Source organism: Ailuropoda melanoleuca, chromosome X, assembly GCF_002007445.2.
Source record: "Ailuropoda melanoleuca isolate Jingjing chromosome X, ASM200744v2, whole genome shotgun sequence".
In the NCBI taxonomy this organism is placed as follows: Eukaryota; Metazoa; Chordata; class Mammalia; order Carnivora; family Ursidae; genus Ailuropoda; species Ailuropoda melanoleuca.
The window spans coordinates 98,113,560-98,140,236 of NC_048238.1; the positions used below are offsets into that span (position 1 = coordinate 98,113,560).

Sequence of the window (26,677 nt, forward strand, 5' to 3'; positions counted from 1 at the left end):
AAAATGAACCAGCTTCAGAGAAATGTGGGACATCTGTAAGCACAACAAGACATGCATCATGAGAGTACCAAAGGAGAGGAGAGAGAGAATGGAGCAGAAAAAAATATTTGAAGAAATAATGACTGAAAACTTGCCAAACTTGAAGAAAATGTTAATCTACATAGCCAAGAAGCTCAATGAATTCCAAGTAGAAGAGATGCAAAGAGATCCATATACAAATTACAGTAGAAATGCTGAGAGACAAAAACAAAGTGAAAATCTGAAAAAGAGAAAGAGAAAAACAACTCATCATGAGCTAGGGAACCTGAATAAGATTAACCACTCATTTCTCCTCAGAATTCATAAGGGCCTGGAGGCAGTGAAATGACATACTCAAGGTAAAGAAACAAAACTGCCCACCAAGAATTCTATATCCACCCAAATTACCTTTCAAAAATGTAGGTGGAATGAAAACATTCCCCAATAAATAAAAACAGAGAATTCTTTGCTGGAAGACCCACCTTACAAGAAATACAGAAGTTATATGATAACATCAAGTAAATCCAGATGTAAATCCAAATCCACATAGAAAAAGAGCACCAGCAAAGGTAATCATGCAATTATGAAAAACAATATAAATACCTTTTCTCCTTTTTCTCTTAACTAATATAAAAACAAATGTATAAAGCAATATCATGTATCATGGGCCTGTAACATACAGAAATGTAATATATTTTACAACCACAGCACAGTGGAGATGGGTGGGAGGGAAAGCTCTATTGGAATAAGGATATGATACGAGATAGTAAGTCAAATCTGCAGGAGGAAATAAAGATAAACACATAGTAAATGAGAATGTTAATGGAACAGATGCTCTAAATATACCCTTGTTCTCCTTTCCTCTCTCAGTTTCATTAATACACATAAAATTACATAAAATAATATTTATAGCAATGTGTTACTGGGTTTGTAGCATAGAGATGTAAAATGTATAACAACAGTAGCCCCAAAAAGGGAAGAGGACAGAGCTATACTAGGAGTAACATTAATATATCTCACTAGAATTAAGTTAGTGTGAATATAAAGGAGATTCTGATAAGTTAAGATATATATATATATATAGATAGATAGAATCTATCTATCTATCTATCTATCTATCTATCTAGAAAGTCTCAGAGCAACCACCAAAAAAAGAATTAAAAAAATCATGGAAAGACTTCTGGTTTCAGCTCCGACATGTAAAGAGTTTGGAAGGCATCATTACTATTCACACACACACACACACACACACACACACACACAAACACTGCACTATCTGAAAATCAATGACTTCTCTTAGATCCACTGGGAATTGAGATCACAGGGAAGCCCACCCCCCCCCCAAATCTGGAAGGACCGGTAAATACAGAGAATGAAAACAGAGATCTGCTTTCCTGAAGGAGAAGCCACTGGAGCCAGTGACTAGCAGCAACACTCAAATGCTAATTTTGATGAGTTTTAAGGGTCTAAGTATAGACTAGCTGGACAGTTAAAAAACTCCAGGTGACCCAGTCTCGGGATCCCAATACTTTTGTGGGTTTTGCATCCAAGAGCCCACGCAAGTTCTCATGATAAAGATCGGATAAAAATCCCCTTGCGTACTGTTCTTACACTTAAAAATTTATTAAGTGGATAGATCTCATGTTCTATGTATTTTTTGCCACAATAAAAATAAAAGGGAAAAATTTTTTTAAAGTGGAGGAGAGGGGCACCTGGGTGGCTCAGTCGGTTATGAGCTCGGGTCTTGATCTCAGGGTCATGAGTTGAAACCCCACATTGGTCTCCATGCTGGGAGAATAGAACAGTGGAGGAGAAATAATACTTCCTCAGGCAAACAAAAACTGAGGGAAATTATCACCAGTAGACCACCTTTGCAAAAATTGTTAAAAGAAGTTCTTCAGAGAGAAGAAAATTTAGATCTGCATAAAAAAGGAAGAGTGTCAGAAAATAATACACGCAAGTGAAAGAAAACCTTTTCTTTTTCGGAGTCTTACTGGATCTAATAGATAACTGTTCAAAGTGATAATAGTGACAATATATTGGGTGATTTTACCTTATGGATAAATGAAATGAATGAGAACGATGTTCTAAGAGATGAGGGGGACTTGAGAATACTCTGTTATATGGTACCTGTGCTACTATGAAATGAAAGTGTTAATGTGAAAGTGCCATTAGATTAGTTATAAATGGCTATTATAAACTCCAGGGAAACCACTAAAGTTTTTTCAGAAGTATAATATGCTAGGAGAGAAGAGAAAATGAAATCATATAAAATATTTAACAAAACCAGAGAAGTCAGTAAAAGGGGGGTAGTAAAGAAACAAATAACAAGTACAATGAATAGAAAAGAGTTATAAACATGGTAAACATGAATCCAACTATATCAATAATCACTTTAAATGTACATGGTCTCAATATGCCAATTAAAAGACAGAGACCATCAAAGTGGATTAAAAAACAAGACTCAACTGTATGTTGTCTATAAGATAGCGATAGAATAAAAGGAAAAGGATCCAAAAGATATATCAAAAAATAGTCGTACTAGCTACGTTAATTTCAGGAAAAGCTGACATCAGAACAAGGAAAATGATCAGGGATAAAGAGGGAGCATTACATAAAGATAAAAGGGCCAATTCTCCCACAAGACAAAACAATCCTTAACGTGAATATACCTAACAATGGAACATCAAAATACAGGAGGCAAACACTGATAGAACTGAAAGGAGAAGCTGATAAATCCACTATTATGGTTAGAAACCTCATCATCCCTCTATCAATAATCAAGAGATCCTGCAGATAGAAAATTAGTAAAGATGTAGCTGAAATGGACAGCACCATCCATCTAGTAATCGAATTTACACTTATAGAATACTTCATCTAACCACAGCAAATTATATATTCTTCTCCAGCTCACATGGAACCTTCACCAAGACAGATCCAATTCTGAGACATAAAACAATGTAACAAACTTATAAGGATAGAAGTCAACTAAGGGTGCTGGGACATTAGACATACACACGTAAAAGAAAGAAGTTGGACCCCTACCTCATACCGTATACAAAAATAAACTCAAAAACAGATGGAAGAGCTAAATGTAAGAGATAACACTATAAAATTCTTAAATAGGCATAAATTGTCATGACCTGGATTAGGCAATAGTTTTTTAGCTATTACATCAAAAGCACAAGAAACAGCAGGAAAATAGATATTTTGGACATCATCAAAATTAAACTTAAAATTAAAACTTTTGTGCTTCAAAGGACACCATCAAGAAAGCGAAAAGACAACCCACAAAGTGGGAGAAAATTTTCGCAAATCAGGTATCTGATGAGAGGAATGTAAAGAAGAACACATAAAGAAGTGTTGCAACTCAACAATGAAACGAATATATTTTCAAGGAAGATATCATAATAGCCAACAAGCACGTGCAACCATGCTCAACATCATTAGCCATGGGAGAGGAGGAGGATCCAAATAGACATTTCCCCAAATGAAGATATACAAATGGCCAATAAGCCCATGAAAGACACTTAATGTCATTATTTATTAGAGAAATGCAAACCAAATCACAATGAGAGATCACTTTACACCCATAAGGATGGCTATAAGCAAACAGACTGATAATAACACATGGTGGGGGTGTGGAGAAAATGGGACTCTCCCTCACTGGTGGTGGGACCATAAATTGGTGCAGCCACTTTGGAAAACAGTCTGACAGTTGCTCTGAAGGTGAAAACAGAAGAGTTATCATATGACCTCGCAATGCCACTCCTAGGAATCTACCCAAGAGAAATGAAAACATGTCCACACAAAGACTCGCAGCTGATGTTTAGAGCAGTGGATTAATCACAATCTGTATGTCTGCAAACTGGTGAATGGGAAAACGATATGCAGTATCTGACTAATGGAATCTTCTGTGGCAATTTAAAACACAAGGTACTAGGGGCGCCTGCGGGGCTCAGTCGGTGAAGCATCTGCCTTCGGCTTAGGTCATGGTCCCAGGGTCCTGGGATGGAGCCCGTATGGGGCTCCCTGCTCAGCGGGGAGTCTGCTTCTCCCTCTCCCTCTGCCCCTCCCCCCTGCTTGTGTGTATGCACTCTCTCACATAAATAAATAAAATCTTGGAAAAAATAGAAAATAAAAAACAAGGTACTAATAAGTACAACATGGGTGAGGCTTGAAAACATTACGACAAGCGAAGAGAGCCAAACACAAAAGGCTCTATGCTGTGGGACTCTACTGAAATGAAATGTCCAGAATTAGCAAATTGAGAGTGACAGAAAAGACTTTAGTGGTTGCCTTGGCCTGGCAGTGGAGGGCGCCTGCTAATGAGCATGGGTTTGTTTGGGGAGTGACGACAATGTTCTCCAATTGATTGTGGTGATGGGTGCCCAACTGAATATACTAAAAATAATTCAACCGTATGCTTCAAACGGGTGAGTTGCATGGTATGTGAAGTCGAATTCAATAAGGCTGGGAGATAAAAAAAAGGAAATGGTAACGTTTTCTTTCTCTTTTTTGGTAATGTTTTATTTCTTAAACTGGGTGGTGTGTACATGGGTGTTCGTTGTATTGTAATTCTTTACATTTGCATTTAAACTATTCTTTGTAGGTAAAATACTTATCTTAATAAAAATACTGTTTTTAGAAGTCTGACAGACCTGGATGCTAATTCTGACTCAACCACTTAAGAGTTATGAGCTCTCTGGCAGACTACTTGACCTTCCAATGTCTTATCTGTAAAGCAGCGATGGTAGTAATAGTAATTCCCTCATAGGCTCTTACATCATGTGCCTGGCGCGCTGTCAGTGCTATTATTAGCCAATATGAGCTCTAAGGAGTTGAGCCACTTGCCTAAATAACTCAGAATCATGGCCTCTCTTTCTTTAAATTCCAACTTCCATATTTGCTATTCCACAAGAATTCATGACTTCGATCAGGGGAATAAAATGGACCTTCAAGTGGGACTCACTGAATTCTACCTTTAAAATGTCCTTACTTAATGGCTCTATAAAGTCAGTAAAGCTCCTGTTTTAAAGATTGATTGATTGATTGATTGATTGACTGATTTGAGAAAGAGAGAGAGGTCATGAGCAGGGGGGAGGGCAGAGGGAGAAGCAGGCTCCCCGCTGAGCAGGGAGCCCTATGTGGGGCTCGATCCCAGAACCCTGGGATCATGACCTGAGCTGAAGGCAGACACTTCACCGACTGAGCCATCCAGGCACTCAAGTCAATAAAGCTCCTCACAAACCAGGATGAAACCAAAATTTTCACCACTTCTGAGGGTTTGTGTCAGGGGGTTCAGGTCTGAGCCAGATGAAGAGAAGAATATTCTTTCCAGTCATGAGCAACCCCCAGAATCCATATCCGTTCTGAGTCTCATCGCCAGGTTACATCCTAAAAGACTCTGTGTGGTGTTGTTGCTATTGTCTCCATTCCCCACACAGATTTCTAGCACATGATTCCAGAATTCAAACTGCATCTTTAAGCCTATCATGCAGGGTTCTGGCCCAGGTGAATGCGTCAGTGAATGCATCAGGGATGGGAGAATTGCACGGTAAAGAAGGGCAGGAGAGATATGAACTTATCTGGATCCCTTGCAAGGACTCTTAAAGGAGATAGTGTTTTGTTGTTCCCCATGAATTGGAAACAATTTATATTCACGTACAATAATTATCACAGCCCGTTGCTTAAAGTACGTGCCAGATAGTTCACACTCCTAGTTTCCTTCCACCTTTCCATGTTAATGAGTACCTGCCTTCGAGCCACAGTACTGTTGGAAAGTTCCCCCACCAGCCAAAGGGAAAGTGAAAAACAGATGAACCCAGGCACTCTAGCTACCCACCAGCAACTCAGACAAACCATTTACTGGGACAGGGGAAGGTTAAAACACTGGATCTAAACAGAGTTTGGCTTCAGGAAAGCCTTCCCTGATCCCTCCCTCACCCCACACTAAGCTGATACCACACTGCGAAGTCTCACGGCATCTTTTCAATTACCCTTTTGTAATATCACATGTTTATGATGTTTAATTTCATGTCTGTATTTCTCTCGAGATTCTGTGCTGCAGAAGGGGAGGGACTTCCTCTTCCTTGTTTACTGCTGTATCCCCATCAGCTAGGATAGCAGACGCTCACTAAATTATGGGCTGCACTGACAGATAAGCAATCAGTGTCACCACGAACTAATTCCTGCGATGATGAAGGGGGAGGATCGAAAGTTCAACTGGAGACCTTGGATTTCCACATGAAGCGGTCCTAGGAAGGGACCTCACTGTGGAACAGCTTGTTTGGGGAGATGGTAACACCTTACCTGTGCTGTGTGAGCACGCTGACAGCTGCAGGGTGATTGGCACAGTAGGACAGGTACACGGATTTAAAGTGAGGCATGAGGCTCAGCAGACAACCTCCTACTTTGTGTTGGTTTTCTGGAAACCTAGAAGTAAAACATACGAAACGCGGAATGTAAAATAAGAAACAGGAGATAAAGGAAGAAGATTCCAATCAAACCCGGCAACATGCAAACCTTTTGAATTCTTTTGCCAAAGTGCAAGTTGAAACTGTATGATAACCACTTTCGCCATGGAATGCAAGTTCTTGACTGCCACTTTATTATTATTATTATTATTATTATTATTATTATTTTTGACGGGGTAACTGACCATCACTTCAAACTCGAGCTGCCAAACATAGCGCCCATATGTAGGGGCCAGATACTTACTTGAAATTACCAGGTAGGGTTGTTTTTAAAAATATTTGTTTAAATTACAATATTCAAAATTTTAGCCAGGCACCCAGAAAATACTCTTGGCTAATTTCTATGAAGTTCAAGTACAGACAAAAGTAATCAAATCCAAAAATGACACATCACAAAGGAATATTATGTAGTCTTAGTGGCTTGGTGGTTGCTAGGCAGGATGGCCTCATGACTTTAATTTTTTTAAGTTACAAGCCACCTGTTTTCATTTGTAGACAAATCCAAAAAGTGCAAGAAAGAAAAAAAAAATTACTCAGCATTCCACCATTCAGAGACAGGTGTTAGAACAATTTTGGCATATTCCTTGGTTTTCCTTCTACCTGTTTCTCTATAAAATGGAAAACAAAGATTATAAGTCTAGTTTGTAATTGGTTCTTCTCACTTAGTGACTTGTCTTTCCACATCAATAAGCTAGATCCCTATCAGCATCAAGGACAGCTCTTCAGGCCTCCTCAGGTGTGGGCTCTTTACCATCTTCCTTCTTGGATGACCACCTGTGTCCCAGAAAGCTCAAGAAACAGGCAATCACCCCAATTTCCCTGTAGACAACGAAAGGTGCCAACTTCTCTGAGATACAGTGCTTGGAAAACCAATCTTGCTACAGAACTATATTGCCTTATGATTATTACAGTCCATTCTGCAGGACAAAGTTGAACACCTCAACCATCGAGCTAGCCTTCAAATATGTATTGTGGTTCACATAAAGATACACTTTCCTTTCCCCACTTTTTGTGTGTTTCACAACTGTTAATATAATAGACAAGATACCAGGCATGATTTAAAGAGAAAAAGCAGTTTATGCAACTGAATGAATCACCTAACTTTTCCAAGTAATTTGCAATGTACAAATGAAAATATCGAATCAATGTCAAAGGCATCGTCCCTGGTCAATGGAGAACTTCTTTGTCTCTCATACTGACCAGGAGCAGTAAACCGATACGATTTTTAAATAAAGTCAGAAATAATCTACTGCATATAGAGCCCTGATATACAGCCAGTGGTTTGGCTCTCCCTAGCGCATTTTCTCTATACTGGGACAATTTATCAATGTTGTAACAAATGAGTAAATACAAAACGTCCCTATCTAAGACAATAGTTAGCAGGAAAAGAAAACACACCAAAGAAACGGTATTGCTAGCTATCCTAAGGCAACGTGCAACACTTACTTGGAACATTCCTCCAAGGCTTGGCAGAGGGTCTGTTGGAACGAGCATACTTCCTCAAAGTTCCCCAGTAAAGATGTAAACTCCACAGTACTCAGACTGAAAAAAAACAAACAAACACAGTTTCAGTGGCTAGAACTTCGGGATGATTCCAGTTATCCATCTCTAGTCTAGTGAGCTGGTAATTTGCTAAAAACCGGCAAATGGGACAAGGGATGCAGTCCCTAGATTTTAAATTTCGCTTTTTAGTTTACACCAGCTCTGTGGTCTTAAACAACTTTTAAAAGCATCTTTCCTTGATTGCCTTTTCTACAGTAAGAATAATGATCCTAAAGTAAACAAGTGTTTATTAAAAACATTTAGGTGTTTTACAAGCGATGAGTGAACGAATAGCAAGTGCGTAATATCTAAGTATCTCAAGAGGCAACATATATCATGGCTGGGGCTACATGTAAGCAATTTTGAGTATTCTCTTCTAGAGGAGCTGGGAGAGTACTTGAAAGATATTCTATACACTCATAGACTGCACAGGGAAAAATCGCAAAATCAGTTTCTCCCAATTTAAAATGCTCATAAATAAACAAAGGGAAATCTTTATCAGAGGAATGGAATGAAATGGAGCAAATAAAGGCAAACTGAACAATTTTATCAAGAGCCTCCGTACTACGAATTTTCTCCGTTCTGCTCCTACCAAACGGTAGGTGATAACACGCGCCAACAGCGCTCCCACAGCACTTAACACCCCTGCAGGCGTTTCACAAATAACTCATTTTAACCTGACAGTAAGTTCACGAGGTAGGTGCTGTTGTCTCATTCTTACATGTAAGGAGACCCAGGCACAGAGAGGTTAAGGAAATCACCCAACGTCACAAAGCCAGTAAAGGGTGAAGCCAGGATTTAAACCACAACATTCTAGCTCTTAAACACTTTTGGGGAGATAACTTTTCTGAAGATTTAAAAGGCCAGTGTCAGCCACGTGTTCTTTCTTCTTCATATAATAATACGAGGGGAGTGTTTCCGAGAGAGTAATTTTTGCTGACAAAGCAAAGGAAGGCCCACACGAACGTTACCAGTAACCACCCCCCCACCCAGCATAAGACGCGCCCAGTTCCTCTGCCATCACGCCCTTCTGAACCACAAGCTGGAAAACCCCTGCCATGGGTGTCAAAAGCGAAACCCTCAGCCAGCCAGCTTCCCTGACTTCCCTCCCTCATGGCCCCAAGAAGCTGACTGGGGGGCCGACTTGAACCTGATGGGGGCGGGGGGTTTCTTGGCCCCCTCAGGATCAGACAGCGAGCAGTCTGGTTTGCTCCCATCACCCTGGGGGTCCACAGGATAGCTGGTGGAAACTGACCCTGACTGTGTTGTGAATTTATCTGGCAACAGTGAAGTTCTGAGTCAGGCTCCTCGCCTCCTTCATATGAAATCTTACCATCTCCCCTCCCGGGGTCCCCACCTCGGCTTCCTGCCTCTGCCTGTCACCTCCACAAAATGGAAGGCACATTTCAGTGAGTGGCAGGAGGCGCGGTGGGTCGAGTCTGGCCACTTAACTGCCTGTGGGATGGGAATAGCAGTAAGCCTCCCTGGACTTCAGTTTTCTTATTTGTTCAATGGGGATAGTCATTTCTTCCAGGGCACTAGACCCAGTGATTCATTGAGGTTCCTTCCATTCAGCTCTAAGAAGTATGATTCACACGATTCACTTCATGTTTTACATAATAATAACAAAAGACGCTTTGTTGTTGATCGCTGTTCAACTCTTACAAAACACGGGAATACAAAATCCTTTCACACTGAAGTGAGATTCCCACAGTGCCACGGAAAAGAACCAACTGGGAAATTCAGCAAGACCTTATGCCTTAGCAAATACGATTTGGAAAAAAAAAAAAGGGAGGGGGGAATCGCGAAATATGTTAAACTTATTTAAGCCTGAAGCCCAGTAGTTGAGGCAGCTGGCCAGCCAAAGTAAACTCTTACTGGGGGGAAAGAGGAGGCTTTTGTCCTCCAGTATGTGGGCCCGCGGCTCAATTTTCTATCTGACTTATAGATCCTGATCTCTAGTAAAGTGCAGTCAATTAAAATAAAAACGCAAACAAATGCCGTTAGCCACTATTTGTTAAACAGGCCATGCTTACAAGCACACACACACAAAAAATGGTCAATATTTTTCTAATGTGAAAACGAAGTTTTCAATTCAAGCCTCAGTCACTTCTAAGACCAGAGTAAAGTTTGAATATTTTATTAAAAACGAAAACAAACAACATTTGAACAGCTCTATCATTCACTTTGGCCCGGGTGAAACACGAGCTAGGTGCCCTTACAAACATTCACAAAATGCCACACTCTTTCCACTGTCAGACTGTAGGAAAGAGTTTCTGCCCCGGCAAAGCAAAGGTCAGGGGGAGCACAAAACTTTCCAGGTTACATGTTTTCTGCATAAAAACACCAGCAGGTCCTGTTTGTGCGAGGTAAAACTGCATGTATTGCTTTTAAAAATGTACAAGGTTAACAATTGTGACAGACAGAAATGCAGATGTGCTCATTCCTTCCACCGCCAAAAGAGACAGAAGGCCAAGCTCTCCAGCAGCAACATCTTGTGTAATTTCCGTTGCCTTGACCATGTTCTTGGCAACCTGTGATCTGTGGAAATTCTTCTAAAGGGCAAAATCAATTATTCAGTGACATAAGAGCAATGACTCTGGATGCTGACATTACCTTGCTTTATTTAGCAAGGGGTTTAAAATGTAAATCTTACTTGTTATTGGACTGCAGGGGTCTTAAGTAAGTGACAAGTAGAGACTGAAGTTCTTTAGCATAATCCTTTTCAGTGTCCAAAATGTTCTGTAACACCTATAGAGAAACAAAGGTCAAGGTCAAGATCTTGTATTTGTCAGGACAGTCCAAATTACCAGACTAGCACGTAGTATATTTTAACCAAATTACCAGACTAGCATGTAGTATATTTTAACCAAATTACCAGGCTAGCACGTAGTAAGTAAGAAGCGCAAAATCTGAACGCAAACTAATAATTGCACAACAAACTTCGTGCTAGCAAACTAATAATTGCACGACCGCTGGTTATATTGCATAATTCATATGAATACAATTTTTCACAGTTACTCATAACCGGAAGGACCTGGCCATTTACACAGCGCTGTCGAGAATGCTTTCATGGGCTTTAAATCATTGATCCTCGGGAACAGTCTCAGCAAACAAAGGATCATATTCCCATTTTATGGATGAGAACATTGAGACCAGGCTACCTTAAGACATCCAGATTCGATGTCAGGGTAATTTCACGATAACTGAGGTCAAATACCACAAAAGGTTTTTCTTTAAGTTACGTTTCAATAAGACCTTTAGGGGACAAAACCTGAGGCCACAGTGAATTTTTAAGTAGAGTTTGAACTGGTCTTTTAAGAAAGGTAAAAAGTGCTAGTATGAACATTTCAAACAGAAGAGGAAGCTGAAGTGGGAGGAATTTAACAAGGAAAATAATGCCTACCGGTTATTATGAAGAATAACCAAATCAAAATCCTCTAGGCAAAACAACCAACGTACAGAACGCCCCAGAACATTTCTCTTGCCCCGCCAGTCCTAGGGGCCTGCCCCATTCCCCAGCCTCTTCTGGAAGTAGCTACAACCTACATTGCAAGCTCCTAGAGCTCGCCAAGCTAACATTTCAGTTGACTTTCCCTCCTATCTCCTAATTCACCCGATAGCAGTGTCCTGAATACCCACTCCGTGCCCAGTGCCACACCACCGGTTTGCAGAGCGGGACGTCAAACAGAGGATCACAGGACAATGTGAAGCATTCTTGGCTGTGAGAAGCCCCTCGGGCAACCAGCGCTCCAGACACAGACTCACAGGACAATGCATGATGATCCGCTTTTGAAAGGTGGAGAGGACAAAGCGAGCGGAGGCCCAGGTAACTGTGGGCTTTGGGGGAAACCACCAGACGGGCCCTCGTCCAGGCTCTGCTACTGACCGACAGATGGCTACAGATTTAAGGCTTCACTCGCCTCACCTCAGATTGTGACATTTCACCTACCTCAGGGACCATTGTGAAGAGGCACTGAGACACTGTACAGGTAGGTGCTGAGTGAGCGGGAAACAGTCCCATCAACGGAAAGGGTCACAAAAGGGTTCTCCACAGCAGCGCTACTGACACTTGAGACCGGACAGCTCCTTGCTGGCAGGGGCTGCCCTGTGCGCTATGGGACATTGAGCAGCGTCCCTGGCCTCTACCCACTAGATGCCAGCTGCATGCCACCCCCCCCGGTACGGCAACCGGACACTTGTCCAGACATTGCCAAACACCACCTGAAGGACAATATCGCCCCAGTTGAGAATCCGTGGTTTAGAGGCCACAGGCCACAGCGTGGCTTCAAAAGCGAGGGCTTAAGTCATCCCCCCTCCTCCCCGGCCGCTCATGTCTCCTTTCAGTTCCTCTACTCCTCAGAAACTACTCCCAAAAGGTCTAAGTGTCAATAAATCCCAGGGCCTGGAGGCACTAATGCTCTCTGAAATTAAGCCAGCGATGGAATAGAAGTGATTCCCCCCACAGAAAGCTGAAGCACCGCAAAGGAAATCGGCAACTCTCTTGAGATGAACAAAAAAGAAAACACAACATGAAAAACCCATGGGGGACGCCTGGGTGGCTCAGTGGGTTAAGCGTCTGCCTTCAGCTCAGGTCATGATCCCAGAGGCCTAGGATGGCATCCCGCATCGGGCTCCTTGCTCAGAGGGAAGCCTGCTTCTCCCTCTCCTTCTGCCTACCACTCCCCCTGCTTGTGTGCTCTCTTTCTTTCTCTCTGACAAATAAATAAATAAAATATTTTAAAAAATTTAAAAAAAATTTTAAAAAACTCCTGGGATGCAGTTAAAGCAGACAAATACATAGCTGTAAATCTCCATATCGAAAAAGAAGAAAGAGGACTTCTGGTTTCTGGTCCAGCATTTAAGCAGCATGGCAGTCATTACTCTATCCTAACGATAAGTAGATAGCTGAACTAACTGGGAAAAAAAAACACACCTAACTTTTCTTACATCTGTCAGGGAATTGAGGCCATGGGGGGAAAATGCTACCCCCAAAAGTGGAGAGACATAAAGGCAGATACAGAAAATCAAAATTTGCTGGAGCAGAAACCCATGAGCAGAGGCCTCCACGGAAATCAGGAGCAGGGCAGGAAAACCTGAGCTGTAGCTGAATTGCTGGGGGTGCAGTGTGGACAAGTCTGAGAGTTTAAACCCCCAGGGGGCCCAGTCACAGGGCAGCACACCCACCTTTTGTGGTACCTCCGGCAGCTCTACCAGGCTGTCACAGCAAAGAGAGGAGGAAAATCTCCTTCCTCCTTCAGAAGCAGGAAAGGATAGGTAGCCATTTTGAAATACACCAGAGCATTCTGTCCATCTTAACAAGGTCTGCCCTCAAGAGAGAAACTGTTTCACCAGAGCCTAGCCTATCAGGTTTTTACCAGGGCCTATCCTAGCTAGGGGAGGGGAAATACCCTACCTCAGCTCCCTCTAGGCTTCCTGTCCCCATCTAAAGGAGGAAAACAACCTGAGAAGCACACTGGTGAAGTTCACAGTCTAGAGACATAAACTCACCAAAACACTGAGACCTAATCGTTGGACTTCAGAATCCCTCCCCTGCCCCCATGCCTCACCACCATATAACTTAAGACCTACTTACTCCAGCTCCTTTTACCCAGTATGTCATGTTTGGCTTCCAAAAAAAAGGTACAAGGCATACTAAAAGGCAAAAAGCACAGTTTGAAGAGACGGGGAAAACACTGGAACCACAGTCAGGGATGACAGGAGCATTGGAATTATCAGACTAGGATTGTAATATGACTATGAGTACTATGCTAAGAGCTCTAACGAAAGTAGACAACACACAAGAAGAGATGGGTATTGTAAGCAGAAAGATCGAAATACTTAAAATGAAAATGAAATGGTAGCAATCCAAAACACAATAATAGAAATGAAGAATGCCTTTGATGGGCTCATTGGTACACTGGACCACCGAAAAAAGAATATCTGAGCTTACGGTTGAAGATTTTGAAACTGAAAAGCAAACAGAAATAAAAAGACTAAAAAAAAAATGAAACAGAATACCTATGAATTGTGGGATAACACATGTTTAATGAGAATACCAGAAGGAGAAGAAAGGGAGAAAGGGACAGAAGAAATACTTGAAACAACAATGACTGACAATTTTTCCAAATTAATGTCAAACACCAAACGACAGATCCAGGAAGCTCACGGATAACCAGCAGGATAAAGGCAAAAGACAAACCCACCTAGGCATGTCACATTCAAAGTCCAGAAAAAGCAAAGATAAAGAAAAAACCCTGAAAGAACCCGGAGGCAGGGGGAACCCCAGCTTAACTATAGAGAAGCTAAAATAAGAATTATATCCAATGTATCCTCAGAAACCATGCAAAGAAGAGGGGAGTGGAGTTAAATATTTAAAGTGTTGAGAAAAAAAAAATCCCACCAACCTGGAATTCTGTACCCTGTGAAATTTTCCTTCAAAACTCAAAGAAAAATAAAGACTTTCTCAGGCATATAAAAATTGAGGGAATTTATTGCCAGTAGACCTGCCTTGCAGGACGTGTTTCAAAAAAGGTTCCTCAGAGAGGAGGAAAATGCTATAGGTCAGAGACCCAGATCTACATAAGGAAAGAAAGTATGAGAAGTGAAGATAAATAAAGTGAAGTGAATAAGTGAATAAAATATAAGAATAAGTGAAGATAAAATAAAAACTCTGTAACAGATAACAGTCTGTTTAAATAATAATAGAAACAATGTATTCAATTACATATATATAATTAAGATAAGCATTATATATGCTTACAAAAAAGATAAGCATACACATATGCTTATAGACAGGCATATATATAATGCTTATGTATGCTTATGCATAAATAAAATGAATGACAGCAAGGATACAAGGGATGGGAGGGAGGAACTAGGAGTACTCTGTTATTATAAGGTACTCGTGCCACCTATAAAGCAGTATAGTGGTATTTTTGCACTAGATCTAAATATACATTGCAAACTCTAGGTCAACCATTCAAAAAAGCAAAAAGAAAATTCTAGAAAGATACAAACTACCAAAACTGACTCACAAAAGAAACAGAAAGTCTCAACACCTATAACAAGTAAAGACATTGAATAAGCATTCAAAACAATTCCCATAAGTTAAAGTCCAGGATGAGATGGCCTTACTGGTTGATTCTATCAAAAGTTGAAAGAATTCATATTAGTCCTTCACAAACTCTTAAAATCCTGGAAAAGAACAGAGTAGAGGGTACACTGTCCAATTCCAAAACATACCACAAAGCTACAGTAACAAGATAGTTTAGTACTGGTATAGGATAGGTATGTAGATCAGTGGAGTAGAATTCAGAGTCCAGAAATGAACCCACGGTCAACTGATTTTTGACAAGTGTACCGAGACCTTTCCAAAGGGAAAGAACAGTCTTTTAAACAAATGGTGCAAGGACTGCTGGATGTCTACATGCAAAAGACTTGCACTCCAACTCTATAACGTATACAAAAAATAATTCAAAATGGACTCAAGCGTTAAAACTACCAAACTCAGAAAAGAAAAGAGGAGGAAATCTTCATGACTTTGGATTTGACATCAAAAGCACAAGCAACAAGAGAAAAAATACATAAGCTGGAATTCATAAAAATTAAAAGGGGCAAAGCACATTATCAAGAAAGCAAAAAGATAAGCCACAGAATGGGAGAAATATTTACAAGTCATATATCTGGTAAGGGTCTAGTATCCAGAATATATAAAGAATTCTAACAACTCAACAGTAAAAATAATCACTTGAAAGTTGGCTAAGTATTTGAATAGCCATAGAGTTTCACCATATGACACAGCAGTTCAATTCCTAGAGAAATGAAAACATATGTGCACACAAAAACCTGCACATGCGTCTTTACAGAGCATTATGAATAACAACCATAAAGTGGATACAATCCAAAGGTCCATCAACTGATGAATGGCTAGACACAACCTAGTATATCTATACAATGGAATCTCAGCCATAAAAAGGAAAGAAGTACTGGTACACTCTACAACATGAACAAACCATGAAAATAATACACTAAGTGAAAGAAACCAGACACAGAGGAACAAATAATGTATGATTCAGTTTATATGGCATGTCCAGAATAGGCAGAATCCATAGAGACAGACAGTAGATTAGTGGTTGTCAAGGCCTGGAGGAAGTGATTGCTAATGGGTACAGGCTTTCTTCTTTTTTAAATTTTTTATTTAAATCCAATTTAGTTAACGTATACTTTATTATTAGCTTCAGAGATAGACTAATGATTCATCAGTTGCATATGACACCCAGTGCTCATTCCATCAAGTGCCCTCCTTAATGACCATCACCCAGTTACCCCATCCGCCCACCCATCTCCCCTCCAGCAACCCTATTTGTTTCCTAGAGTTAAGAGTCTTATGGTTTGTCTCCCTCTCTAATTTTGTCTTATTTTGTTTATCCCACCCTTCCCCTATGTTCGTCTGTTTTGTTTCTTAAGTTCCACGCATGAGTGAAATCATATGGTATTTGTCTTTCTCTGACTGACTTATTTTGCTTAGCATAGTACACATAATACGCTGTAGTTCCATCAATGTTGTTGCAAATGGCAAGATTTAATTCTTTTTGATGGCTGAGTAGTATTTCATTGGAGTATTTCATTTATATTATATATAAATATATAATATCACCTCTTTTTTGTCTATTCATCTGTCGATGGACATCTGGGCTCTTTCCACAAGTTGGCTACTGTGGACATTGCTGGTATGGACCGGGTTTCTTATTGGGGTGGTGAGGTGATGAAAATATTGTAAAACCAGATAGTGGTGATTGTCACATAACTCTGTTAACTTACTAAAAATCAGTGACTTGTACTGTTTAAAATGGTGAGTTATGTGGTATGTGCATTATATGTTAATAAAGCTATTTTAAAAAGTCAAAGGACACATTTCTCATCTGTTAAGAGAAACTCTTTCTCGTTTTTCTCTTGGACTCCAAGTCCTCATCCAGGAGAATGTCCTTCCAAACTCGAATCTGTCCATCACAGAGCTCTCTGCCCAGCTGGCCTGCTGTTCACTACGGTGCCTCCACTCCTCACCTATATTCGTGCTCAGCACTAATACTCATTTTGTATTCTTAGAAATAGTGAGAACTGCACCAGGATTCAGCAGTATCATTTTTATTAAGGAAGAGGTAAAATATACACAGACGGCTTTATTAACAATATTTATTTGTCTATAGGATTTGTATGGAGGGCAGGGAAAAGGATGGTGGCATGCCTTCCTGCTCATGTTCGGGAAGGAATGAAGTCATCTAATCATCTCCTTTTGTTCACATTTTTCTAAAAAGACCATGTCTGGAAATGAGCCATCCCACATCCTCAGCCTCCTTTCAAGCACTGCTGCCTATAACTGTCACCCTACCCACATTATAATATCTGCTGGAAACAAGAAAAACAAAATAAAAAAAATATCAAACTAGATCCAGTCATTCATTGCCTGAAGGGAATTTTTAAGTTAGAAAAGTCAGACATTATTTACATCATAAAATGTGATTTTTACAACAAACAACACTGCTTTAATCCGACCTCGCTCTCACCACTGAAGCAGCTTTATTATTTCAACTTCCTTTAAAATACTATCTTCTGGGGCTCTTTTAAAAGAAACCGCTAAGATTTTGCAAAGGAAAAAAAAAGAAAAGAAAAAAAAATGAAGTCACTGAGATTTTGCAAGAAGGGTGCCTGCCCACTGTCCCGCTCCCATGGGTGTATTTGCTAGGTGAGGCAGCACGCTTCCTAGAGGTCCCAGTCTTGGTGGACCCACTAGCCTGGGACCCAAGAGGGCAAAGGTGAGTTATGCAGGCAGACACCTCCTGCTGCCTTTGGGTGGGTTCTGGAGAGCTAAACCAAAAATATATGTTAACTCATATTGTTGCAAGTTTTGAGGGTGGCTGAATTAAACTGACAAATGTCGTCAACAAATCCTCATTAAATACTGCAAAAAAGAATATTGAACGGTAATGTATTAAAGAGCCCTGCCCTTGCTGCGGCTTGATTAGTAGAAATGCTCATCTGGGTGGATGCTTGGGATTCTTTCCCAAATTCATTTGGGCTTTTATTGCTCTCCTCAATCTCAAAAGACCAACTGATGAACTTCTGAGACTGGTTCTTTATTTTTCAGGCCACAGGGCATCTACTGTAAGAGGATAAAAAGGGAAGCAGACAGAGGAGGCTATGTGTTCCCAAACAGAAGGCCTCAGTGGTGAGTCAGAAGGCAAGGGTTTGGCAAGCCAACCAGCTTCAGAGCAGTACAGTTTGATCGAGATGAAATCCATTCGAATTTACTAAAATAGACTGCGCCCAGACATCTCCTTTCTCCCTGCCTCTGTCTTCCCAAGGACAACTGAGTATCCTTTTGCTCCATTAACCTTTGACTAAATTCAGAATAAGACAGATGGTGAGAAGCCATAGAAAAAGAGGTGGAGGCCTTTTGTGCCTCCATCCTGGGTTATTGATTTTCCAGTAAAATATCTTTCCCACGTTCCTTGGAAAGGCTTGAGAGTGAGTTCATTTTTATAACTCTTTCTTCCAGAGGGAGAGAGTCATAGAAAATGAAGGAATTATTTTAAAAGGTGAAAATGTATAACAAAGGCTGAAAACAGAGAGATGTCCAATGATGAAGGAGGATTCTAATGGCTCAGGAAACCTTAAATCAAAGCAGAGACATACTATAGGAATTCCGAGATAATTATGATGCCTGTAAAAATGAGTTCATGTTGATAAAGTCCTATGGGACCTAAGAAGGCACCGTATTACTGTATTACTGTCACCTTTGGCTTATATGCCAGTAGAGCCTGGAAGCCAATTCAAGTGCAGTGATTGGTCTCACACCTCCAGGTCCTTGGATTTCCCGGAACCAGCAGCACTATCTCCCAATCAACAGACTCTCCGAATCCTGTCACCACCTCCACCTCCAGCCTTCAGATGGAAGATAAACAGTTGACCCTCGAACCACACGGGTTCAAACTGCGCAGGTCCACTTAGACACAAATTCTTTTCAATAAATACAGTACAGTACCGTAAAGGTATTTTTTCCCTTATGACTTTGTTAATAACATTTTCTTTTCTCTAGCTTACTTTACGATAAGAGTACAGCATATAACACATATGACATACAAAATAGGTGGTAATCAACTGCTCATGTTATCGGTGAGGCTTCTGTTCAACAGCAAGCTATGAGTTAAGTTCTTGGAGAGTCGAAAGTTATACGTGGATTTTTGACTGTGCAAGGGGTCAGCGCCCCTAACCCCCAAGTTGTTCAAGGGTCAACTGTCTATGGATGAGTGAGACAGGAAATGGGTAGGTGAAAAAGTACAGGGGATATGGAGAAGGAGTAAATGGGTAGATGTATAAAGTAGTTTAGGTCGGTAGATTAAAAAAGGGAAGGCACACAGAGGACTTTCAGGGCAGTGAAAATACTCTGTATGATCCGCTAATGACGGATATGTGCCATTATACATTTTCCCCAACCCAAAGAACATACCACACCAAGAGTGAACCTTAATGTAAACTTTATATATATATATATACATATTTTTTTTCGTTCTTCTGTTGTCACCAGTCCCTACTCTGGTGGAAGATGCTGGTAGTGGGCGAGGCTGTGCAAGTGTGCGGCCGGGGGCAGGGGAGTAGATGAGAAATCTCTGTACTTTCTGCTCAGTTTTGCTGTGAACCCAAAACTGCTCTATAAAATAAAGTCTTAAAAAGGTGGGGGGATGAATAAGCACTAGACAAAGATAGAGAAAATTCAGGTGGGAGCAAGTGGGCAGACAGATGAGTAAGAGAGAAAATGGGGTGAGCAGAAGGTAGATGATGAGAGCAGAAACTGCCAGAGGTTTCCTGGGATTTTTATGTGATCTTACATTGCCACACACTTCCCACCTTTCCTCCCGAATGCAAGTTCTTTAAGACACACCCTTTAGCCATCCGCCACAAGTTACATAGAAGAAAGGTAGAAAAAAAAATACTGCTGGCCCTTACTGCTTGTATTTTTCCGTTTGGGTGTAGGCAGATAGCCCGTCTCCCTCTGCAGACCGATGCTCATGACTGGAACTGAGCCTTCGGATCCCTGTGTGTGGCAGTGCAAAGGACAGCACCCTTCCTGTGTGCAGGAACGGCTGCAGTGAATAAAGCATTGTCCCTTCCCAGGGCATTTCGATGGGCAAAGAAGAGACTGCAGTCCTCCCTGTGATCTGCAGGGATGGACGGCAGGCGGGGACGGACTGCAGGCATGCACACTCCCTGCCTGGGCAGCTGTGCCCAGATAGTGCCTCCCTGCCTGGACTTCCTTCCAGCTCTTCTCCGCTTATCTAAGTCTTGACATGCTTGAATCCCATCTTCCACTGAACCTTTCCCTTTATTGGTCCTCCAACGTCAGTTTCCTGAGCTTCAGAATCACCTGTGGGCGGAGGCAATGGAAGAGGCGAGGAAGGGGCTGAAGGAGTTGTTAAAAATGCGGTTTCCTGAGATCTGGGGCCAGACATTCTGAGGTATAGCAAGTAAGGTATGGGCCCAGACATCTGCGCGTTTAACAAGCTTCCCGGGGGGCTTCAGATGCAGGATCCCTCAACCACATTTTGAGAAACCCATGTTAGGATACTGTGTAACTTTACACCATTCTTTGCCAGGGGGCTTACACTACCACGTCTGTCCTGCCTTCCCCATGAGGCTGTGGGGGCAACAACCTAGGCGCTACGTGCAAATTAAGCCTGATAACGAAGCCCCTGAGATTCCTTTCTCTGTTCTTTATTTTTTCAGTTTTACTGAGGTACAACTGACAAATAAGAAGTATATATATATTGGAGACATATAACATGATATTTTGATAAAGGCACACACTGCAAAATGATCACCTCAATCAAGCTAATTAACATCCCTCCCCTCACATTGGTACCATTTTCCTTTCTTGCTGCTACTGTTGTTGTTGTTGTTCTTAATTTTTAAATATTTCAAAGAAAGTCAAGGAGCAGGATAAGATTATCAGAAAAACAATGAATAGGAAAATGATACACTGGTTTTCAATGTGGAAACAAGTTCAACAAATAGCAGCATATCTTGAGGACACGGAAGGAACCAAGGTCAGGGGCAGCACAAGCCTCCTCTGGGCTGCCCCAGCCCTAAAGGATGCTCAACACCCATTCCAAGCAACAGGCCAGGAGTGGCCCAGCCTCAGACACACTGATGTGCCACCAGAATGCATCAAGGCCTGAATGCAGCAGAAATCAGGAGACGACCCCTTGGAAACTTGAAAAGGGGAAGACGATATCTACAGACTTGCCAATCAAGAGGTCTCTATCCTGCCTAAGTTTATATGATGTGATGGCTAATTGAATTTTATTTTTTAAAGATTTTATTTATTCATTTGAGAGAGAGAGAGAGTGCGCACATGAGCATGGGGGAGAGGAAGAGGGAGAAGCAGACTCCCCGCTGAGCTGGGCGCCCAACACAGGGCTCGATTTTAGGACCCAGAGATCACAACCTGAGCCAAAGGCAGATGCTTAACCATCGGAGCCACCCAGGCACCCCGTGATGGTTAATTTTACATGTCACTTCACTGGGTCACAAGGTACCCAGCTTAAACATTATTTATGGGTGTGTCTGTGAGTGCGTTTCCAGATAAGATGAGCCTTTGAATTGGTAGAGTGAGTAAAGCAGAGTGCCCACCCCAATGTGGGTGGGCATCATCCAATCTGTTGAGGGCTGAATAGAACAAAAAGGTAGAGGAAGGGAGAATCGTTCTCTCTGCCTGATGTCTTGAACTGAAACATCAGTCTTCTCCTACCCTCGGACTAGAACTTACACCATTGGCTCTCCTGGTTCTCAGGCCCTTGGACAATTTAACTTCTCAGAATCCACTCTGCACATCTTTATATACTGTTTGCCAAAGTCCTATGTATCAGATTCCTCACTGCAGAGTTGTTTATATAAGCAGCAAGGAACTAGAAGCCATGTGCATGAACTCCAACAGGAGGTGGGAGACACAAACTGCAGGACATCCAGAATTTACATATAAAATTTACATAAGGCCCATAAGAATCACAGAGGTGAATGTGTCTTGGATGATCCCAATGAGATCTGAAATTGGTAGAATCATTGTATGTACTCACTACATCTTCTTTATCCATTCATCTATCGATGGACATTCGGGCTACTTCCATATCTTGGCTGTTGTAAATAATGCTGCCATAATGCAGGCATGCGTGTAACCCTGTGAATTAGTATTCTCGTATTCTTTGGGTAAATACCCAGTAGTGTGGTTGCTGGATCATAAGGCAGTTCAGTCTGCTTGAGAGTCTCACCCTCTCCCACTCCCTCAGCCCCTCTCCTGACTCATGCTCTCTCTCTCTCTTTTTCTCTCTCTCAAATAAAAAAAAATAAAATCTTTAAAAAAATTAAATCACTGGGAGTCACCTGGAAGCTAAAAGAAATGGTCACAGAGGAAGGGAGAAGGGAGCCCAGCTCTGTTGAGTAATATACTTTAACTTCAGACATGTAAGGAAAAAAATAGTGATAAAATTGTCCCCTATGATTATTGTCCATGCCACCTATGAAGCTCCTTCCTGAGTTCTCATACCAACTATTGCTCACGTCATCATTATGGAGCAAATTCACTGAAGAGCGCAGTTCTGTCTTTAGAAACGCCATGTATAGAGATGTTTAAAAAATATCCATGCACAGAATGAAAGGAGTATGCAGCCCAAATACATATCTAATATTGGGTGAAAAGTGACACTGTTTCAGCCAAGGTGGGGGATGATGATGACGAAGCTACCAGACAGGAAAACTTAGAGGTTATGATGCCTTGACCTTTTCATTAGTGACTGGGCCAAGTCTGGAAAGGAGATATGAAGGAAAGCAGAGAGAAGATTAAGGAGAATAATATGATTTTTTTTCAAATGGGAACTTATTTTGAATATTACACATGCCCTATTTACAGCTAATAGATTTTGACATATCTGTGTTCAAGCCAGAGCCCTTTCATTCTTCCCTCTGTGCCAAAGGGCAGTCTTCCCTTCAGGCTCTCCTCGAACACAAGGTTGATAATATTTCCGAGGACATCATAATGGATTGATTGGTTCTAAAATAAAATCACAGTATGCAATCACTTAAAATTTATTGCTTAGAGGAACCTGGGAATTCACCTTCTAAATATCTGGTAAGGTTATATCTAACTGCTGAATTTCCCCATAACGCCTACATATGAACCGATTTCTCTCTCGGCACTGTTTAACAGGCCTTGCTCTGAGTCTTTGTGCTACCTTTGAATTGTTCAGTACAGTGAATGTAAACCTTCTAGACACCGTATGAGGCCTACAAGCAGAAGAGTTCCACTGCGGCGCCCTGACATTAGACCCTTGCAATACTTGACCCAGTCTCCCACAAGTGTCACCTCAACGCATCAGTGGCTCAGCCAGTAAAAAGGTTCCAAACAGACAGTCCAGAAATTCTTTGGTTATGATCTGAACACTCACCACAGTATAATAGTTCTTGGTAAGCGGAGTAGTCTCAAATCCTTTGACAGCCTTGGGGGAGAGAGGTCTTTCTGTGAAAAAGACGTTTAAATTATGTTAATAACATACAAGGCTAAGAGGAACATTTTATAACATAGGTCAACTAACCTACTATAAATATTGTCAAATGGAAGGATCAGTGGAAATACACATTCCTCAACAAGTGAAACTATAATTTTACTAAGCTCTAGATGGTCCAAGTGAGATCTTGTCCAGACCCCCTCAATCTCTGAGGAGTCAAGTCCAGGAACCAAACTGAGGGTTGTGGAAAGGGAGGTGGGTGGGCGGATGGGGTAACTGGAGATGGGCATTAAGGAGGGCACGTGGTGTGATGAGCACTGGGTGTGATATGCAACTGATGAATTACTGAACACTACATCTGAAACTAATGATGAACTAGATGTTGGCTAATTGAACTTAAAATTTTTTTTAAAAAAGGCTAGCCAATGAACGGCAGGGGCCAGGGCAAGAACTTCTCTCCGTTCGGGCATGTTTATTTACTGCAGTCTGTCTCTCCACTCAACTTCTTCAAAACAGGTAAGCAAAGCCAACGCTAACCAAATATATGTACTTGTAACTTGCAAGTTACTATACGAGTATAATATAATATAGAGAATAGCAACTATCCTTTCCTGGGGCTCTCTACTGTGCCAAAAATAAAATAATCAGAATCTCTAACACCCTGAAAACTAGCAGGAAATTCTTTTTTTTTAATGATTTTTTTATTATATTATGTTAGTCACCATACAGTACATCCCCAGATTCCGATGTAAAGTTCGATGCTTCATTAGTTGCGTATAACACCCAGTGCAGCACCATGCAATACGTGCCCTCCTTACCACCCATCACCGGTCTATCCCATTCCCCCACCCCCTCCCCTCTGAAGCCCTCAGTTTGTTTCTCATAGTCCATAGTCTCTCGTGTTTCATTCCCCCTTCTGATTACCCCCCTTTCTTTATCCCTTTCTTCCCCTGCTGATCATCCTAGTTCTTATGTTCCATAGATGAGAGAAATCATATGATAATTGTCTTTCTCTTAGCAGGAAATTCTTGTTTCCTTTATGTATCATTTTAATATCATGACATTCAGCGATAAAATGATTTCTTTTACAAAGTTACTCTTACCTATCAAACTCATTACTAAGAGGCATCTGAACACATTCTTTCTTAAAAAAAAAAAACACTTAAGATAAATACAAGACCGTGATCTTTCCTACCGTCATTTTCTCCTTTGCTTCATTTTGTTTTATATTCCATTTCTATCTTGATATATTGTATGCTGCTTTAAACTCTTTCTGCGGTATGGTGAAGTATATATAAATAACCAAATGATACGATATCATCACGCTTGATTTTTCTTTTTAAAAAATATTTTCTAGTTTTAAATCTATTACATTCCCACCTTAAAAAATGGAAATCTTAGAAAAGAAAAGAAAAACTAATGATTAGCTCATCACTCAGAGCTAACCATCATCTGAGTAACATTATGAAGTGTGTGTTCCCATCCTTTTCATGTATGTATTTGTGAACAGACACAAACACACACACACACACAGAGGGATCTTTCTTACTTTACTTACAGTTTTGTAATTCTCCTAACAACCTTTTTTTAAAAACAATTTTTTATGTAATCTCTATCCCCTATGCGGGGCTCAAAGTCAAGATCCCAAGTTCAAGAGTCGCACGTTCTACCAAATGAACCAGTCAGGTGCTCCTCTGTAATTCTCCTATCACAACATTATTTCATGAATATTTTCTCATCTAACCTTGACTTTTCATTATTATTATATTAAAAATATCCTTTACGGGATGTAATGAGCACTGGGTATTATATAAGATGACCTCTACTTATGAAACCAATAATTTATTATGTTAATTAACTGAATTTAAATTAAAAAATAAAAGTATCCTTTATATTTATTTGGCACTTAATAGCTTTTAAGACGTTTTATTTGATCCTCACAACAGCCCCGTCAGGCAGAGATGATCTCATTTTGCAGAAGAGATCACTAAGGTCAGGGAGATGAAGTCAGTTGCCTAAGGGCACCTAGGCATCTAGTAAACGGCAGAGGCAAGATTGAAGCCCAGATGTGCCTTTAGAAGAGTCTGCGCTCCTCACCCATATGCTGTCCAGAGATAAAGCTACTGAAGGGCTGGGCTGATGGCATCGCAGTGATTCCTACTGGAGTTCAGAGGGACCATCAGTTTGAGCTGGGATGGTCAGAGAAGACTTTGCTGGGAAGGGGGCACTTTTTTTTTTGAAGTGAGAGAGAGCATAAGCAGGGGGAGGGGCAGAGGGAGAGGGAGAAGCAGACTCCCCGCTGAGCAGGGAGCCCAACATGGAGTTCCATCCCAGGACCCTGGAATCGTGACCTGAGCCAAAGGCAGATGCTTAACTGATTGAGCCACCCAGGCGTCTAATGGGGGCACTTGATCTAGTCCTGGAGGGTGGTGAGTATTCAAACCGGGAGAGAAACAGTAGAGAGTTTTCCAGGCAGGGAAGATTCCAGAAGCACAGTTGTAGAAATAGCAGTGCCCAAGGAGCGAAAATAAGGCACAAAGGCAGCAATCTGGGCCAATTCTGTCACTTCCAAGTGATGACAAGTGGGGCATAGCCAGTTTCTGGGAGCTTTATGCTATTTCAAAATCCTTGATCTACCTGGTGGCTTCACAAGGCCTTACTGGGCAAAGCAGAGCAATGCAGAGGCACCTTGCCTATACTTGAGAATGTAGGGGGCTGAGCCACGACTTGAACCAGGTACTGTACCGCCAATTGCACTGTGCCTTCCAGCCCACCATGGTGGTGTACTCTTAGACATACTCAAAAGTGACTGCAACCTAATTCTTTTGAGTTTTTTTATCAGGACAGTTTTCTACAGTGTAGCGATAATGGTTCTACTGAGAACTCACAGATATTTTGTGCAATGATAATGTAAACTGGTCTTGATAAAAATGAAACTTTCTAGAGATACCATCAAGATGTGGTCACCTTTCAAAAGCCAGGCTGAAAGGGAGGGTAAACAGGAACGGAGAGCCTGCCAAGAAACAGAAGAGGGAAGGAAGGGTCACGGGAATGGGCAATTGCAGCTCAAACAAAATGTTCACT

At 41.2% G+C, this 26,677-nt stretch overlaps 1 protein-coding gene across 4 annotated transcripts in view; it reads right to left on the reverse strand.

Annotated features, from left to right (window-relative positions):
- ARHGEF6 (Rac/Cdc42 guanine nucleotide exchange factor 6) overlaps positions 1-26,677 on the reverse strand; it is a 93,973-nt gene that overhangs the window by 28,367 nt on the left and 38,929 nt on the right. For all 4 annotated transcript variants that reach the window (XM_034648838.1, XM_034648840.1, XM_002919916.4 and 1 more), the window contains 4 exons: positions 23,534-23,604; positions 10,693-10,787; positions 7,941-8,036; positions 6,331-6,453 (listed from right to left, as the gene is read on the reverse strand). In XM_034648838.1, coding sequence (XP_034504729.1) covers positions 6,331-6,453; positions 7,941-8,036; positions 10,693-10,787; positions 23,534-23,604 — 385 coding nt within the window. The remainder of the gene's footprint in view (positions 1-6,330; positions 6,454-7,940; positions 8,037-10,692; positions 10,788-23,533; positions 23,605-26,677) is intronic.